The following is an 18794-nucleotide window of genomic DNA, read 5'->3' as shown; positions in this document are numbered from 1 at the left end:
GTATTTTGTATTATGACTTCATTTGCCCATCCTTCCTCTCTATATTTTCCTGTCCTTCTTCCTTTGAACTTGCATTCCTCTTGACAAAACAAGTTTCAGCTTCCTGGTGTTCATTTTGTTCAAAAGGAGATGTATTATTGGAATTCTCTAATGCATATTAATTTTCAACCATCTCAAAAAACAAACAACAGTCACAGGAAGCCTCAAATCCATGCTAACTCTGTAATCAACTCTTGGATCTTGAAAACAATTGGTTTAGATGGGACAGACGCTAGGCATGCTTGGTTATCTCATATTCCTTACCAGTAGTAAGCTTACTATTCCTACAATTGCTGCCAAGAAAACAGAAGAATGTGTGACTTCACCAAGCCAAATGATTGGTGGGGAATTGGTAGACTAAAAGCATATAAGCTCTTCTCATTTCCATGTGCTCTTTATGGATGTGTGATGATTATGAAATGACCTACATAGAAGAAACAAGTAGCCTCATCTCTTCCAAGGGGGGCATTGTCTGTGAAGAAATCTATGTCTAATTCATGATATCCAGTTTCCATCATTGTTCATTCTCATTTAATCCAGGTGAATTTGACTTAATATTAGCAGATTGAGTATATAGACTCTCTTCCATGCTTTTCAAAAATAAAAGAACATGGTGTCATTTGTACACACTGAAATAGTTATCTTCAAGGTGCTTTTTTATGGTAAAAGGAAGAGTAATCTGAAGTCAGTATTTTGAAAATGAATCCTGCAGGCAATTAGGACTTTATCTTGCTAATAAATAAAGTGGGTATTGTACTCAAATTTTATTAAAAAAAAACTTAGGTTTGAACTAAGTTAAAGTTTTAGAGAAATATTATCAAAATTAGTTGAAAATTATATTTTCTGTTTATTATTCACTCACTTGCTTTCATAAAGAACATAATCTATTAGTTTTCCCCAGCATATTTTAAAAAATGTTTTACAGTAAAGTTAAGATAATGTTGCTACAGATGGGCACTTGAATTGGGTAAAGTTAAACTTATCTTAAATGCTGAATAATTTCAGATTTTGAATGGCTACTATTTATGTGCTGGTAAATGAAAGGCAATTAAGGGTAATTTAATACAAGACATCACAAATAAAATTTCATGAAAGACTATTGTTTCAGAAATGGTACAAAGATAGAGAGTTTGTCAAGGACTTGGTTAATACCACAGAAGGTTTGGATTCATCATCTAAATAGTAAACTATCATTTTTTCTTCAATATTATGGACGTGTAAGGCAGAGAGGGTTTGCTGCTTTTTCTTCTCTCCACTGTTGGTTACAGGCATGGTGGGTATTGATGCCTTCATTCAGTGAATGATTCTATTTCCAGGTCTTCCTTAGCATAACATACAAAATAGATTATACAACTTTAAACATTTTGATTTCTATGCTTCAAGTCTTCTCTTTAGACTTATGAGACCAACGATATAGCCCAAGTGTAACTTGCCCAGCCAAGTATACATTTGAAAAAAAATATTTTTTAGTACTCTTCTATGACTTTTTGGCCTTCTTAATATAGCATAGAGTAATGTTAAGCTATGTATCAACCCAAATTGCCAAATATACTTAAAATACATTGATTAATCAGAGAATGCAAAGGTCTATCAATGGGATACTATATTTCCTCTCCTTTCTGGCATTAGCCCCTTCTGAGTCCTGTAAGTTTGCAATATCTTCACTTGCATTCATGGAATTATAACCTGAAGCAAAAAAGAAATACTGGGGGCATTTATTTGATCCCCCTCTACCACCCACACTGCTGTTTTGTGGAGCAAAACTGTTTAAAATATTATAACTTCTTATACTCTTTCATATTAGAAAGTGTTTGAGTTTCTTTGGAATATCACAAGCTATGCCTTTTATTATTTATATCCTCTGTCTCAGAAGGTCATACATGAAATATTGTGAGCTGAGCTTCAACAAGATGAAAATTTAAGCTACAGTAATTCCCATGTACATATCTATCAAGCCTCTGATCCCAGATAGTTACTTACTACTTGTTGTAATAAGTAAAACCAAACTCAGAATTACTAGGAATATTTATGAAAAAAAGTTAATCACAATGCTTGGATAATTGACTGTTCCAATCTGAACTGTGTTACAATCCTAATGGCTATTAAGCATGTTCTTAATGCCCTTGCTATAAAAAAGGACTCTGTGAGACTCTTCAACTTTGAAATTAGAACCTGTAGATAGCCTTTAAAGTCTCAATGAAATTATAGTATAAAATCAAATTTCTAATTAGGCAAGTCTTGAATGAAATCATAACTTTCTTTTGTAGAAGTCATTAACATTTCTTCATAATCAATAAATAGTGTTCCTGACTTCTAAAAGACTGAAAATATTTCTGTTTGCTAGGGTCACAATTGAGAGTTATAGGCATTCTTACAGACTGAAGGAGAAGAAGCAGTCTGGGGCAATTAATTTACAGACCTTGCCTTATGAATGGATGAAGAATGGAAAGAAAGTGACTTACAGAGACATGTCACTCCTGCTTTAAAGGATATAAGGAATCAAATCAATTTATGACTCTTTTGGTTGTAAGAGCAAGAATTAACCTGTATCTGATTTAACTTTTACTTTATAAGATTTCTGAGGTGACTTCCAGTAAATTAACTCTAGTAAGGATGGATTGTCTGGTAATACTGGGTATATGTGAACAAGGTGAAAAGAAGGAATAAGCAAATCCTTGTATTTGTAAAGTCCATTAATTTGGTACAAATGCACTCCAAATCCACTGAACATGTCAAAAAAGAAATGTTACAATGCCAAAGAAATATCTCTAACTTTTAAACTTATCATCAATACTAACAGAAAAGTTGCTAGAATATGACAATATTGGCCCTTTCCGTCATGTGCCAAAGCAAATCTAAACAAAATTTTCCCTTGGTTGAAATTCCCTTTAGTATGGCATTAAAAATTTTCCAATTAAGGTAAAATTTAACAGAAAATCTAATTTATGCAACAGCAAAACAGAATGCTTTCAGGAGCAAAATATATACTGAGGCTATTTACTTTGATATGAAGTTTATATGACTTTAAATGACAGTTGCCAACTTAGTCGTAAAAGCATCCAGTAGTACAACTCTGTATATGCATCATTTTTAAAATTGTTGATGTGAATTTAGTTTTATTTTATTAAAAAAATAGAACTAGATTATAAGAAAAGTGAACATATTAAGAGATTATTTGTAAGAGTCTGAGTAGTGCAGAGATATAGTATCATAGCAGAACAATATCAAGAAAAAAAACACTTGAACTGATGAGTGTATCCTTAGCTATTTTAAAAAATGGCCACCATGCTTCTTTTTAGCTAGTAATAAATTCTCATGCAGTCATTTTTCTCCTTAAAGTTTATGCAGCTTCTAAATCTCCCATGGATATTTATCTTTTCATCATGCTATATTATTTCATTAGAGGAAGACCACATATCTACAAAACTAACAATGTAACATGTTGGTATATAACTCAGGCCTCATATTTCTTCTCAACCTTTTAGGGCCTCCCTACCTAACCATGAAACCACAAAAAACATTTGACAGATACTAAGTGATTCTTACTGAATTACCTCAATAAAGGCTTACGAAATACACAAATCGAAATCACTCAGCAGGAGGTGGACTGTGGTGTACCAACCACAAAATAGTATATTTATTTTTTTAACAGTTTTGCTTTTATTGATAAAAACTACACAAAAGCTAATCAATATGTAACTTAAAAGCAATGTTATACATTATCTCGTGTTTAGAAATTGGTCATCGTGGCAGGTTCATCCATGGTCCACAAACCCTCAGTCCACGAAAAACTTGCTTTCCTTCACACTCCCAGATCTTCACAGGTCTCTTAGGTACATTGCACAATGTCCACTGACAATGAGAATAGAAACGGAACTCCTACTGTCTTGTATTGAAGAGATATTTTTCTCATGTTGTTGAATTTTCATTCCAACAGTTTCATCAAACTTGTGGTCAATTTTATTTGTGGTCTTTGTTAGTTCAAATTGTCTTTTGGAGCAACATGAGCTTTATGCCCATGATTAGCATTGGAAAGAGATAAACTTGATGGGTGGGGAGGGGGAAACTAAAATAAAACAAACAAGAATGAAGAGCTTTTTAAAGGAAAATTAAAACGAAAGCAATTGAGATGAACTCTCTGAGTGTTACACACACCTAACAAGGAAAACTGTAATGTAGCCCCAACTTCCCACCCACCCCTTGTACAAGCCCTCCTGTGCTTCTCCAGCCCAGGAACCATGCAGTGTAGAAAAAATCAAATATACAAACAAACCTATAGATAGCTATGGTGAAATCTATTTTTACAAGAACTTAACACTCTTTGACTATTTACATCCGGGAACATCTTTGTTTGTTTCATATTTTTTAAAGCAAAGAAGGTTCAACAATTTTTCCCGGTTTTGCAGTGGCTTTGCATCTGCTACCATGGTCAGCAGTTTTGGTTTTCCCTTTTTCTCTATGCATACATGATTTCACAGGAACGATGATCTTGCTTGGGGGCACGGTTTGGGGCAAACCATTCTCCTTGGAAAATGAAATCACTCCCTCTGCGTGGCAAGTTCCCCAAATGAGATGTTGGTTGGTTTCACCATTAATTTGTTATTCTTTCCAGGTAAATGGTCGGTGCTGCCGACCTGGCAATCGTGGCTATGAAGCTGTGGTCTCTCCCAAGCTCTAGGCTGGGGCTCTCTTCTTGCTCTGGAGACATGGTCTCATAGCCCTTGTTGACGTGTAGCGGCTGGTGGGCTTGGCAGTACCCGATCACTGGCTGTTCGTAGCTGTAGTAGGGCAGCGGCTTCACGTGGTGTGGTATCTGGGTATGAGAAACAGAAAGAGTGATGGGTTGATTACAGAAACGCTGCAGATAGCCGAAGACACGCCTCAGACAATACTTCTATTCTCCGTGCTATTTCAGGTTATCAGCCAGTGATTCCATTACTAATTTAAAAACAAACAAAAAACATCTTCAATTTAACCAAAAATGATTGATCCTGCTTGACTCAAATCTTGGTTCCGAGCAAATTATGCATACTTTGCATACAAAATCAAGTACAAAAATCACGTTCTACATCTGTATGTCTGTATCATTAACATGTCACAGCATGAAGTTTGAAATAACATAATAAATAACGAACAGGAAATTTTAAAGCATAGTAGGTACATCTCTACATTTGAATAAAGATATTATGAACTAAGGAGTCTCTGATAGCAGTGCACATTCTTAGTCCTTTATTTAAACAAGGTCTCTCTGAATAGGCTAGGCTGTTCTTATACTCAAGAACTACCTGACTCACCCTCTTATGTGTGGAATTACATGAATGCACCTCAAAACACAGGAACTTAGTTCTTTATTTATAAAGAAAAAAATATAATAGGTATATTGTTTGTTTGTTGACTGGACTAGGTCTGACTTTTACTATAGCTTACTGCAGAAACTAAATCGATTTAGTTTACAGTTCAGTAGAGATCTTGACCATAAAAGATTTTCTGGCCTAATTATTCTGTAGAAATTTTACCAATCTTAAATCTGTCTTTGTGAATTTATCTTCAGCAGTCTTTCTTCCAATTACTACATAAGTCCCTCAAGTGCTCTTTAAACAACCTCTAGTATTTTCTTACTGGTATCCTCACTAATATAATTAATACAGTCTTGAAAAAAATATTATTTGCATGAGAATTATGTTTTTAACACCTTATTAGAATAAAATTCACCTCTGCACATTTTTAAAGATGTAGACAGGTACTACTTTGTATGAAAGATCACAACTTATTAGTAGGTTGTGAAATTAATCTAGTAGAGTAGGTAAGCATTTAAAAATTAATTGAGGAGGAATAGAAAGCATCAGAGTAAGCAGTAAAGACATGTTTTTCTGAGAATTTTGTTTTGAATCTTCATACATGCATATCAGTGTTTGTGTGTTGCAACTTTCTTAATAAAAAAAATACGTGATCAAAGAACAAACTCAGACTATAGATCAATTTTGAATGATTCATAATAGCTTGTATAAAGTTCCTATCCTACTTTTATCTTTCCTTCTCTTTAAACTCTTTCAATTTATTGGTTTTCCTAATGAATCAGAAAATAAAGTGTACATATATGTATATATAGTAAGGTATATTCTATAATATATGGATAAATGTGTTTATATAATTATACATAATAAAGATGAATTTATGTACATATATTTTATTATATTCATATTATCTCTCTATATACATATAAACACATTTGCATTTTGATGTGACATAATGACTTCTATGGAGGGTCAGCACTATTTTAAGTAAGTCTTTCAAGAAATAGTGAAATGAATTATGTAACAGTAACAGTAATGAATTAGTTGCCAATAGTACTAGCCTGTGATTAAATGAGTTGATATGTAAAAGTCATGATATATACAAGTCTAGCCTCAAAAAAACATATTCAGTCAAAGTTGTGTTTAATAGTTTTGATTAGACATTTGTCATGAGTTTGGGTGCTGAAAGTGTGATAAACAAACAGACTGTAGGATAACTGGCTTTAATTCTTAGATACCAAATATTAAGTTAGCTCTAATATACCTTACTACAAATCTATAGTTCTGTGTGTTTTATTATTCCTTATTCATTTAAACCTCTATATATCAGCACAGTGTCCGGGCATGAAATGTTTGTCAGCAAGTTCTATTTTGGCAAATCTCTAGAGTATGCCAGTGTGTCAGGGAGGGAGAGATCTATGTGATGAAGGTCATGGGTCACCACAACTCTGACAATGCTGAGAAATCAAGCAAATACTTTCATATATGCATTGCAATAGGAAGAAATGGTTTAGAGAAGATCAACCCCTGGGCAGCACAATCCATTTTACTTTCTGGTAAATAGGTAAAGGAAAATAGCTTAACTTGTTGATTAAGGTATTCCCAATAACAGCCACAAGCACTGGGTTGCATTCTACCCTTTCATTTAAAGGAATGATTCATGGCCTCCAAAGTAGCCCAATTTCTGAAGTTGAAAAAGCACAGGTTATGATTCTAAGTTGTTATATTGCACACTTACTGGGCTTTCTCCAGCTACTTCAATGAGCTAATACTTGAACCCCAAAATCTATGAGAAATGAAAGTAAAGGTCAATCAGAGCCTTACACTCTTCTGCATAACCAAGTTAATCTAAAGATGAAAACCAGCAACCTATATGTCCACATTATTAGAATTTTTAGTATTTACATAGACATTAGATTTAAACTATAATGAAAGAGAACAATTTCATAGCTAAGAAAGCATGACATTTGTTTTCAAATTAAGTAGACTGTCAAAGTCAAGGCACTTGAATTCACTACAGAGCTTTAGGTTTCTAGTTATATCATTTCTGAACTCAGAAAACTTGTTTTTTTCTTTACTGATATAAACAACAGTTCATATAATTTCCCCTCTTGTATTGCAGACTACTTTGGAACTCCTTGTAGGATAGAAATAATTATAAAGTGCCCTCCTAATAAACTGACCAGTAACAACATCTCAACAGCAAAGTGAATTGGCAAGATTTGAAAGAATATCTGCATCATTTGCTCATTTATTCTTCCATTCTATTCTGTAGGGCTCAATGTAATCAACTGTAGTTGTAGTTTCTGAGCAGCTAAAAGACAGAGGTCTGGTATTTTAGAGTAATAATGTACAGTACATTAACCACCTGGGTCCCTGTGTGCATCATTGTTTCCTTTCCAGTAGTCAAAACAAAGTATCCCTTAATGTTGCTTTGGTATTTTTGTAAATGTGTTCTCCAAGCTTTTCTAAGGGTCCCAAGGTTCCATCCATTCTCTGATGGGCTCCACTCTGTAGCTCCGCAGAATAACATTATTTAAAGATGTCCTTGTTAGCATGCATGGCTACTCATTGGCTGCTCTGGAAACCATGTTTTATTTACAGACAGTGGATATACAGAAAATAAAAGAATTCCATTAAGGGAATAGATATAGATAGATAGATAGATAGATAGATAGATAGATAGATAGATAGATAGATAGAGATAGAGATATATAATAGAAATTCTACCATTTGCTTCTTTTTTGCTTCTTTGAATATAAATCACACTTAAACCTTTATAAAAGATATTTTATAATGAAATCTGATGTTGATTAAGTGCAAACATTCCTATGGCTAATTTAAGATCACTTCAATCTCTTAAGCTTTAGGTAAATCCTCTGAAAATAAGGAAAGTAGGGTCACCTGTTTTACTTTTAGAAATTTCAATATTCCAGAACCTCCACCCCTTTTATTATTATGTAGTTACTCTTAAGTCATTTTACAAAGGGTTTTCAATTGAACAGTCAGTTTGTGAGCATTTTGATCATGTTACCCATTTCATCATTCCTCCTTAATGATTAGGAAACAAGAAATACATCAAGAAGACATATTGCTACTCTGTCTTAACACTGACAGCATCTTTTTAGGGAGTGTATCCTGTCTTTTTTTGGCCTCAGCTGAGACTCAAGGAAATGCAAGGAACAGACTCTCATTAAGAGCTTGTAATCCAGGCTTTCAATCTACTTTATGCACTAAGAAGCTGAGAATATATAGTGTATGCTCCAGTTTTCTAAAGTCTTCATTTATAATATTCCCTGAGTATGTTTTACTTCCAATATAGTGGAGTGAGCAGAAGAAAGAAAAGAAATTAAGTGACACAGTCCCCTTAATTATAGGACCTAAGAGTGTTAGCAATTCAGTCAGAGGAATAGAATATTTTTAAACCTTTCCAGGCAGGGTGAAATTACAGATAGATATAGCCTGAAAATTCGAACATTGACTCTGATTCCATTGTTTTTTTATATCTATATAAATTATACTGAAAATGAGGAATGAATGTATCTCAATAGTTAATGGGAGAGAAATTTGAAATGAAGTTTTGATATATTTGATCAAAGGCCTTTGAAGTTCTCCTTTGTTATGAGCATGAAATTCCAATAGTTACCCTTTTCTGTCAAAAATATTTGCTTTAGTTGTAACTAGTATACTGTCTATCATTTTTAAATTACTATGGACTGTCATTAATCTTATTTATTAACTTTTCATGAACATTGTTCACATTTCAATATGAGTTCCTTCAACAGAAGTCTTAAAAAGTTGATTTTCAATGTCCTCAATGACATTTCATTTTTAATATCCAGAATTAAAGGCTACTGGAGGACTATTAAGAGCCTTTGAAAAAGTACTATCATACAAATCATGATAAAGAATTCAATACAATTGAATTCCTCAATGAAGATGGACAGTGGGTTCATTGGAAGTGGAATTGCTTTTAAAATGAAGGACAATTGCTAAGTAAATATATTATTATTTTTTATAAGAACACCAAACATACTTTATTAGCACAAAGAAGTAGCCATAACAAGGCACAGAAAGCAGAAACATACATTAGCAGTCAAAGGATTAGTAGTGTTTGCTTCTTAGTATTGAACTGACTTCAGTTCTGTCCTAGACACTATGCACTACAGTAGCCAAATCCATTCTTGTCTTTTTGTTAATGTGTTCTGTGCTGCTGGTGAGTGCTTCTTAGTTTCCATACCAGCTGCTACAGAAGGTTATTTTATATTCCTATGGCTATTGCCAAGGCTACAAAAAAGAAAAGCTATATTTTTGAAAATATTATTTAAAATTTATTCTACTCAGTTTATTAGTGTATGACAAGAACAGATAGGTAATAAGTATAGTAAACAAGTTTGATTTTGGTATTTCTTTTCAGGAATTTTGATTAAAGCTGATAGAATCTCAGTGCATTTAAGTTAGTAGGATAAAGTAGAAAGAGAATTGGCTCATACAATACATGAATGGATTTATCAGCTAATCTGAGGGATGAATAAAATCATCACTGTGTCTCAGCAACAATTGACATCTGGATCACAGATTTTACTAGAGTTACTCTCATTCGAATTTTCCTGATAATCTCAGCATGTCAGGCCCTCAAATACCTTCCTACACTTGACTCAACACTTGACTATCATAGCTCCTAACTTTTACCTATTCCAACCATCATGAGTAATGAACTCAAATCAAATTGTCAAATGATTCTATTTGATCACATTCTATAATGATGCATTTAGGTTTACTTCTGAATTTGAAATCATCAATAAATGATTCAATTATTGATGTCTGCTAAATGGTAAAACTTTCAGAGTAATCTTTATGGATATATATATATATATATATATATATATATATATATAGTTTGCTAGAAAGATTAAGACTTGCTCTTCTGTTCCCAAACAGATTGTGAAGACTTGATCTTTGATAGTTCATACTCTGATTACCATTCAGCTAGGCAAATGAGTATTTTGTGTCAAGGGTATTTTTTTTTATTTTGAAAGGTTTCTTCATGACCAAATCCAAACTTCCAAGAAACTTCTTCAAGGAAGAAGAATGAATTAAAAAGTATACTAACATATAATTCATGTACACTGTAGGAAAAGCTGGAGAAAGAGCCTTTACAGAAATAAGAGTCCTTTATACTAGTGATTTGCTAAGAAGTGGAGAGGAAGGAGGAAGAGGAGAAGGTGGCAGAACAGTGAAGTCACAGGAAGTAAAGTAACTGAAGACTCCTTTTCAGAATTCCCAGAATGGAATAATAAGGAAGGACAATACTTGAACTAGAATGAAGAAGAAGAAGGTATTGTCTCAGAAAACTTTGTGAAACATGCTTGTCACTGGCTTCTACCCATACTTTATTCCAATTGGTTAATTAATGGTAAGAAACTCCTCTTCCAGAAAGGGCCCACACTATCTGTGACAACTTAATCCTGGATGCATACAATGACTTCATTCCCCAAAAGTAGTTAAAAGAGAAAAGAATCTCCAGAAAAACAGGAAAGATCCTAAACTCAAGAGCAGATGATAAATCGAAGGTGATTGGCAAATTGACTAGGAATACATGCAAAGAGCAACAATATAAAATGTGTTCTCATTGAAAGCATTGCTTAGATAAATAATAGATATTTAGACATTCACTGAATGAAAAATATAATTGCATCCTTTCTCCCATTTCGTTGGATATTAAATTTATAATTAATATGAAAAATGATTAATTTTCTTCAATTATTTATTAGATTTATTAATATGTTTACAAATCTTCCAAGAAACCCAAAAGATAGCAGTCCATGTTAATAACTATTCCAACTCTGTTTTGTTCACAGGCTTATCTGTGTGAAATAATGCTGCTATGTAGAAAATACAATTCTAAGAACAATAAATGCTGATTTTTATGTTGGCTTGACTGTTTGGATCCTTTGTACCTTAAGTTCTGAGAATAGTTTCTGTATGGAATTTGTTTATCTTGCTGTGCTTTTATTTAAGGTTGGAAATGTGTATTATTTGTTTACTGGTGGTTTGCCAAATTTTAACTTTCAATCCATCATGAGGTATCAGTACAGAACTTCCCCTTGCATCTTTATTATTCTCTTACCAGGATGGACTGTCTATGAGGTATGGAGAGAGTTGATTAAATTAATGAATGAAGTACTAGCTGTTCTTTGAAGTCAGCTTTGACTCCATTAACTGGGAAGCTTATTACATTAGCAGCACTCTCAGCTTTCAGTGAGGTTTTGGGCTAATGAGCTGAGTTAATTAACTGTTATTAATTTCTCAAGGCTTCCTTTCTATGATTCTGGTCCCTGAATTAGGGAGCATAAGTAATCCCCTATAGTGTATTGTAACCAACCATCCCGTCTAAATATGTCTACATAGATTTGTCTCTAAGGTAATTAAATAAAATATAGAGATGATAAAATGTGATATTCTGCATTATTTTCTAATCAATGGAAAATTGTGAAAATTTCAGTAATAGTCAGAGAGGACAAATCTTTCCTAAGTATTAGAAGACCAATCATGATGTGCTCCGGAAAGAGACTGGTCATTAGGCATGCCCAAATTTCTTCTTGGAAAAATTAAAACTGTACAAAAAGGAAACAAATTGAAGCAGAAATTGTCAGTACATACAACAGATTCTGTGTTTCTGTGTGATTTTTTTTATTCTAATACATTCTAGTAATTTGGAAAAGGGAAGAAAAACAGGAAATGGCCACACTATGAAGACATTCTTCATTCAAATTCCTTTTCAGTTTCTCCAATGCATAGTGTAGACTCTTCTAGTTTTCATTTGTTTGATAGGCTACTTTATTATGTGTTAAAACCACGTATACTGCCCTAAACTTATGGAGAGAATGTCTCTTGGATACCCAGCATGTAACTTTCTATTTTTCTTTTGAAAGTATGTCACTTTTGGACACTCCCAATGCATCTTCTACCAATATTTTTACAATATTTTTCCTTTTTTATTGTAAAGATACTGTACAGAGGGGTTACAGTTATATGAGTAAAGTAATGAGTACATTTCCTATCGAACATTGTCACCCCTCCTTTTTTTTCTCCTACTAATTCTTCCTTCCCCGCTTCCCGAACTTCTCCTTCCTCCCCTCAAAGTTGTAAGTTTTCAACAGTAGTGCCCTGTGTGTCTCATTGTTACAATGTTTTATAAAGTCAGAAAATACACATTTACGACTATAGGGATATTTCCATTAAGGTAAGTTACTGATTACTATTCTGCCTTTATAAAGCAGAATAGTATATACCAGGTTAGAATTCATAACCTATACAGAGAAGAAGGAAAACCCCAGAAGTACTTACAATACCTGATAGAAAATGAATTGACTATTTTGATTCTAGTATAAGTGGAACTCCTTGGGAGTATGGTCATTTCTAATGATAACAAAAAAAGCTTTGTAATGTATGTTTAATTATGAAAATAGAAGATGCCCATTTAGAAATTGTAATCAAGACTTTCATTCTGATTAAATATATTTTATACTAACAGAATGATACATAAATAAGACTGGTTTCACATTTGAAATGAAAAGTGTAAAGGTCTAGGATAATTTCTGGATCACTGCCACAGAGTATATCCTATTAAGGTGTAATTATATGAAAGTGAATTTGCTATCATAGTTTATTTATTTATGTGCACATTCATTCACTCATATGGCAGACATTTATCACAGTGGTTGACAAACCTTTTCCATAAACAGCTAATATTAAAAGCATACAGCTCATAGAGAGTCTACTGTTACTACTAAACTCTGAACTAAAGAATGAGTTCTGTTTTATGGTGTGAAAGTGGCGTTAGGCAAAATGTGGATGAATGAACATGGCTGCGTTTCAATAAACCTTTATTTATAGACTCTAAACTTAGAATTTTAACTAAGGTTCATGTGTTAAAATAATATTAATCTTTTGAAGTATTATTTTCAGCCATTAAAAAAGTGAAATTAGTTCTTTGCGCTTTTTTCTGCACTTAAATATTGTGCTAGCTTTTGAGTATGTAACAGAGGATAAGGATTACTGAATTAACCACTGAATTAAGGACAAGATGATCTGGATGTAAGTTCCTTGTGTTTTCTATTGGATAATCTTACCCAGAAAAGCAGAGAAAGAAAGTCTTCCTACCTAGTGGGCATTGCAGATTTCTAATTGTAGGTCCAGGTCTCTCAGAAAATAAAGTTCTCAGTGGTGTCCAGCCAAAGAGTTGGACTCCCACAACCTTGGAAGTTAGATTGACCCTCCTGGTGGGAATGTTGAAGTTCTCTTTCAGGCCATTTAGATCAAACCTGTTCCTGCAGGATGAAAGTCCACTGACTGCTTAGTGAAGATCTTACAGGACACTCTTGAACCATGGAAGCAGCCCTGAGTATACCATGGCTTCTAACACAGGCCCAAGGGAACTTGTCTCATTGTGTAAAGCAATTAGGTCCAAAGGTCACTCAATCATAAACTGACATCTGACCCCCACTCTCTGCTTATCTGTGGAGAGTTAAAAATAAGCATCCTTTCTCTTCTCAGTTTCACTAAGCCTTTTCCTATACTTGGGCTTTTGTGTTCACCATTCTCTGTCAATGATGTCCTTCTGTTTTCTTGTCTTTCTTTCTTTCTTTTTTTCCTTTTAGAATTAGCTTATTTTAGGACTTTGTGAAAGGTCCTGTTAGAGATAACCTTTCTAAACAACTAGCCTAAAATGTCATATCACCATAATTTACATATGTAAGCCATTCCTCTTTTCAGTGCCCTGTTTATTTTCTATGCAACATTTATCAAAATATTAAATGTCTTTGATGATGTTTATCTTTGCTGCTTTAATGTCTATTTTGCCCAATCTAAGTTCCATATTGTCAAAGTACTGTTTTGACTGGTTGGTTAATGTCTGCCTAGAATACTCAAATTAAATATGCAATAAAAGAATGTATAAATTTGTGAGACATATTTGTTAGAGAATTGTCTTTCTTTTAGAAGGGATTTGCCTCAAAAACTGTGAGCTTCTCCCTTTCCTTTTCCCTTCTTTACTGTTGTTTAGCTTTACATTTTAACAGGTCTCAGATTCCATTCAGCTTTTAGCCTACAAATATTCACATAAATTATATTACAATGAGAACTAAAGATGGTAGAATGAACAAAACTTTCCATGACCTTAAAGAAACTATGTGGTTATAATACCCAATGAACATATATGAACTGGAGCTAGGTAATTTAAAGGGATGAGTGATTTAAGGATACAGGTGGACCTGTTGCAACAATGAGAAGTACAAGTTTTCATGTCCAAAATGAGCTTTACAATGTAGGTGCGGGGGAGGGGGGAAGGGGTGTAAGGAGAAGGATTGGGATTGGGGGGAGGGGGGAGCCTGGGAAGGGATGTGAAGGGTAAACAAAGGAGGAGGATGCAATGCTTGGTAAGAAATGTACGGATTATCCTGCCCATGCAATTGTGACCCCTCTGTACAGTATGTTCACAAATAAAACAAAATTAAATTAAAAAAAATAAAAACAGTTAATAAAACAAAAAAAAAGAACAGTTTAGGTATGTTTTGCAAAGATGGTTCTGTTATTTTCATCACCTTAATTTATTTTCTTTCTTCTTTTTTCTACATTTTAAATCCCAGTTCTCCACGGTGCACCTAAGTACTCAGGTACAATACATACAAATGCTGCAATAGACAGATGGATAAGTACCATCTCCTGGTGCACATGCTTCTTAGTGAAAAAAGTACCCAAAACAGACTCCAGTCATTCCAACTCCCCTATTGCTATAATAATCCCTGCAGGGGGTCATTCTCCAACTCAAACTGCAGCACTATGAATATATAAATTAGGGCTACCCATAATGCTTGACAATACAATGAAATGAGTATTCTAATATTCCCTCTTCTAATACACACTGTACATAAACCTAGAAAATTTGCTTTAAAATCAGTAGCGAAATAAAACTTGTTAAACTGTTTTACAAAAAAAAAAAAGGGATGAGTGAATTTGGGAGAGATGGGGTAGGAGAATAATGGAAGGGATTATACTGATCAAAATACATGGTGCTTATAAATTGAGATATTGAAGTCTCTTTGTACAACTATTTTTTAAAAATTACAAATAAATAATAAACAGAACCTATAACCTGATATAGAAGATGAACGTGAGCAGAATTGTACACTGTAAAATTATGTATGGTAAAATGTCATTCCAGAGGTGTGTGAAAAGTGACAAGATGAAGGGAGAAGATTATCAGGTTGTTGCTGATCTAGAAAGTGGATGCTTCTGAATCCACAGAGAAGGCTGGTACCATAGGGAGCTTGTATATACAAGCAGGACCTCTGCTCTGGTATGTAAACCAATATATTGTTTCTTCTCCAAAAGCAATCCACTCAACACTTAACCTTTTATGAAACATATTATATATCCTGGCCTTTGCTGATATCATCCTCACCTCACAACCCCATTTGCCTCAGTCTCTTGCCAAGAAGTCATAACTAAATTATAATGAGCAGTTTAGACTAACCATTGCCCAAGATAAGAAGATTGGGACATTGTTACACTTGTGTTCCTGGCTCCCATTGCTAAAAAAAGTGAACAAACAAACAAAAAACAATCACCTCTAATTCAGACAACAAGAAGAAAGGAAAGCTTCCTTTCTTTGCTTTACCATTTGAGATTATCTAGCCACTCAAACTTCTCAAGGTAGTTCTTTAGTCATGACTACGGCTCTGATGAATCTGTATTGATTTTTTAAAAACTTACCTAGTTCTGATCCCTTTCTTATACCTAACTAGATCAGGATTAATTTCAGATATTGACTGACCCCATTATTTAAAAATAAAATAAAATAAGACATCTCAATTGATTCAAATGTTTAGCCGGGCCTGACAGTAGTATTTAATGTTAAATTAATTTGCTGTTTCTTAAAGTTATAAGCCCAACAGGGAGCACATAGTATGTTTTACCCAGTTCTCTATTTCTTCCTGGAGTGTTTGGCTTGTAACAAGGTAGACTATGTTCCAATCTGAAGCCACCAAACAGTGTCTACAGGTGTGCTTTTGAATTTCCAAATAAACTTTCTCTTTTTTTAGGTTCTATTCATTACTACTGATTATGTTTTGTCTCATCAATTTAAGCTTATTCACTTAGCCCCATTCATATTTTGGTCAATGATTATAGCACCATACTTAGAATTATCATCAATTTGATTGCATAGATATCCAACTCCTTTGTCTGAAGTTAGGGCTAATTCGGTTGGGCAAACTTAACAACTATCATTACGACCATGTTTTCTAAATAGCTACTTGTAGGTGAATTTACCTTACTGTGGTGGTGAAGTGCCCATAAATGTTCAGTCAGCTAGAGAACTCCTTTGTCTAAACATTTTCGCAATCTACTTCTTTATTTTTTAAAGTAATTTAATTTACTTGGATGGTAGTAATAGCCAATTCCACTTTGTACTATGGGGAAAAGGGATATTTTTATCTACTTAAAAGCTAATAAAGATTCCCACTGTTGAAAAATGTACAAACCTCTCAATTGTTTCCATCAAGCGATAAATTTAAAAGGAAAGAAAAAAGAATTAAAACCCCAAAGTGTTAGGAAGTAAGCAGTAATGACTAGGAGAAACTTAGGGAAGGATCATTAAATTCATCTTTAGTTTAAATCAAAGTGATGCTCAGACACACAGAGGGCTATAAAACTATGTCCTCCGACACTGCAAATAATAAGAGTCATCACATAATTGATGAAATTAGCTATTTGTGATAGTAAATCATCGGATGATATCATCTGCATGTGAGATATGAGGCTGCAGAAAGCTTCTTGGAGGCACTTTGATACCATTCTCTATTTGATCCTCAATTCCAGCTGCTATTTTGAAGATCACAGGATATTGTCACTTTCTTTAACTACTTAATTCCAACACATGCCATGTTTATGTCATTATAGTTCTACACCACTACAGAACACAGACATCTCTGATCCTTTTGGCTCTTATATCACAATAAAGCTAGACTGGCTGATATGTTCCAGAAAACTTAGATAAATTAAACGTGATATGTTTTTTCTTGGCCTATACTCAACTTATAAATACACACACACACACACACACACACACACACACACATATATAGAGAGAGAGAGAGACAGAGAGACAGAGAGACAGACAGAGACAGAGACAGACAGACAGAGAGAGAGAGAGAGAGAGAGAGAGAGAGAGAGAGAGAGAGGGAGGGAGTCAGAGACTACCATCATTCCTCTAGTATTGGTTCTCTGTGCAACAATTCTACTCTTCCTACCAAAATCACTCCCTGATAAATAAATCTCTAGTTCTGTTACTTCCCACCTACCATTCAACTCAAGTTAAATTTGTTATTATGTTACTTTCTCTGTTATTTATGATTCATATATCCTGTGCTTCTGACTGCATGAGCAGGTCACTTTTTATCTATTATCATGCCTAGTCAGCGTATTTCTTCTTTGTCCTTGACTTGCTGATATTAACTCCAGTTAGTGTGTCTAGCCTAGAGCATAATTTCCCACTGTTCTTAGCATATTGATTTAAGAGTTCTTATTTCTTAATTATATTTTAACACAATATACTTCAGTTTTTGCTCAGGAAGGTTCATTGACTCTGGCCAATAATGTTCAATAGAACAATAAAATTTTATACTACCACTGAATTTCTGTCTACTAATTAGTTAGAAAAATAATAATGATCATAAAATTGTATGTATATATATAGAGAGATAGATAGATAGATAGACAGATAGGTAGGTAGATATAGAGAGAGTTGCTGCAAAAGGACTATATTTAGAACTTAGAACATCAGGGAACTCCTCAATACCTGGAATTGACTGTAGTATGCTTGAAACTGAATTTAGTTTTGGAACTATAAGCATATATGTGTGTGTGTTGATTTTTACTATATATACTATGTAATATTTTTAAAACTATAGTTAATTCATTAAGTTAAGCAGAAAACCTGTATTAAATTAAACAAATAGTGAATATAGACAATACCATTTTGCTCCTCTTTCCTCTTGATCATGTAAGGTTATTGATACTAGAGAGAGAATTTTGGGGGAAAGAAGGCAAAGACTAGGAAAATGGAAGAGAATAGAAAGAGATAATGAAATACAATTCCCCAGTGGCCCGAAGTCTGTGGAGTAGAAGATATTTAAAGTCAATGAAAATTTTCATGATACATTTTAGGATATTTTGAGCATCACAAAGGACACATGCTTGCCATCAATCCCCCTTTCTTGCCCTTTTTATTTTTCCTGAGTAAGACCAGAGCTTATAGACACTTGATCCAGTTCATTATATATTTTTAAATTATGAATAAGTTTTTTATTGTGAAAATACCTTACACAGGGTTACAATTACATGAGTAAGTAATGAGTACATTTCCTATCAAGCATTGTTGCCTCCTTCTTTGTTTCC

The 18794-nt window shown here is 33.7% G+C and overlaps 1 protein-coding gene across 2 annotated transcripts in view; it reads right to left on the bottom strand.

The window, feature by feature from the left end:
* Positions 1-4489: 4489 nt before the first annotated feature.
* Lrrtm4 (leucine rich repeat transmembrane neuronal 4) overlaps positions 4490-18794 on the bottom strand; it is a 778329-nt gene continuing 764024 nt past the window's right edge. The window contains exon 4 of one of the 2 annotated variants that reach the window (XM_013034621.1): positions 4490-4852. In XM_013034621.1, coding sequence (XP_012890075.1) covers positions 4631-4852 — 222 coding nt within the window. In that variant the 3' untranslated portion in view covers positions 4490-4630. The remainder of the gene's footprint in view (positions 4853-18794) is intronic. The other variant, XM_013034620.1, reaches the window with a different exon arrangement.

Source organism: Dipodomys ordii, unplaced genomic scaffold, assembly GCF_000151885.1.
Source record: "Dipodomys ordii isolate 6190 unplaced genomic scaffold, Dord_2.0 Scaffold192, whole genome shotgun sequence".
In the NCBI taxonomy this organism is placed as follows: domain Eukaryota; kingdom Metazoa; phylum Chordata; class Mammalia; order Rodentia; family Heteromyidae; genus Dipodomys; species Dipodomys ordii.
Note: the sequence above shows the minus strand (reverse complement) of the source record. Positions and strands in the feature narration are given on the sequence as shown.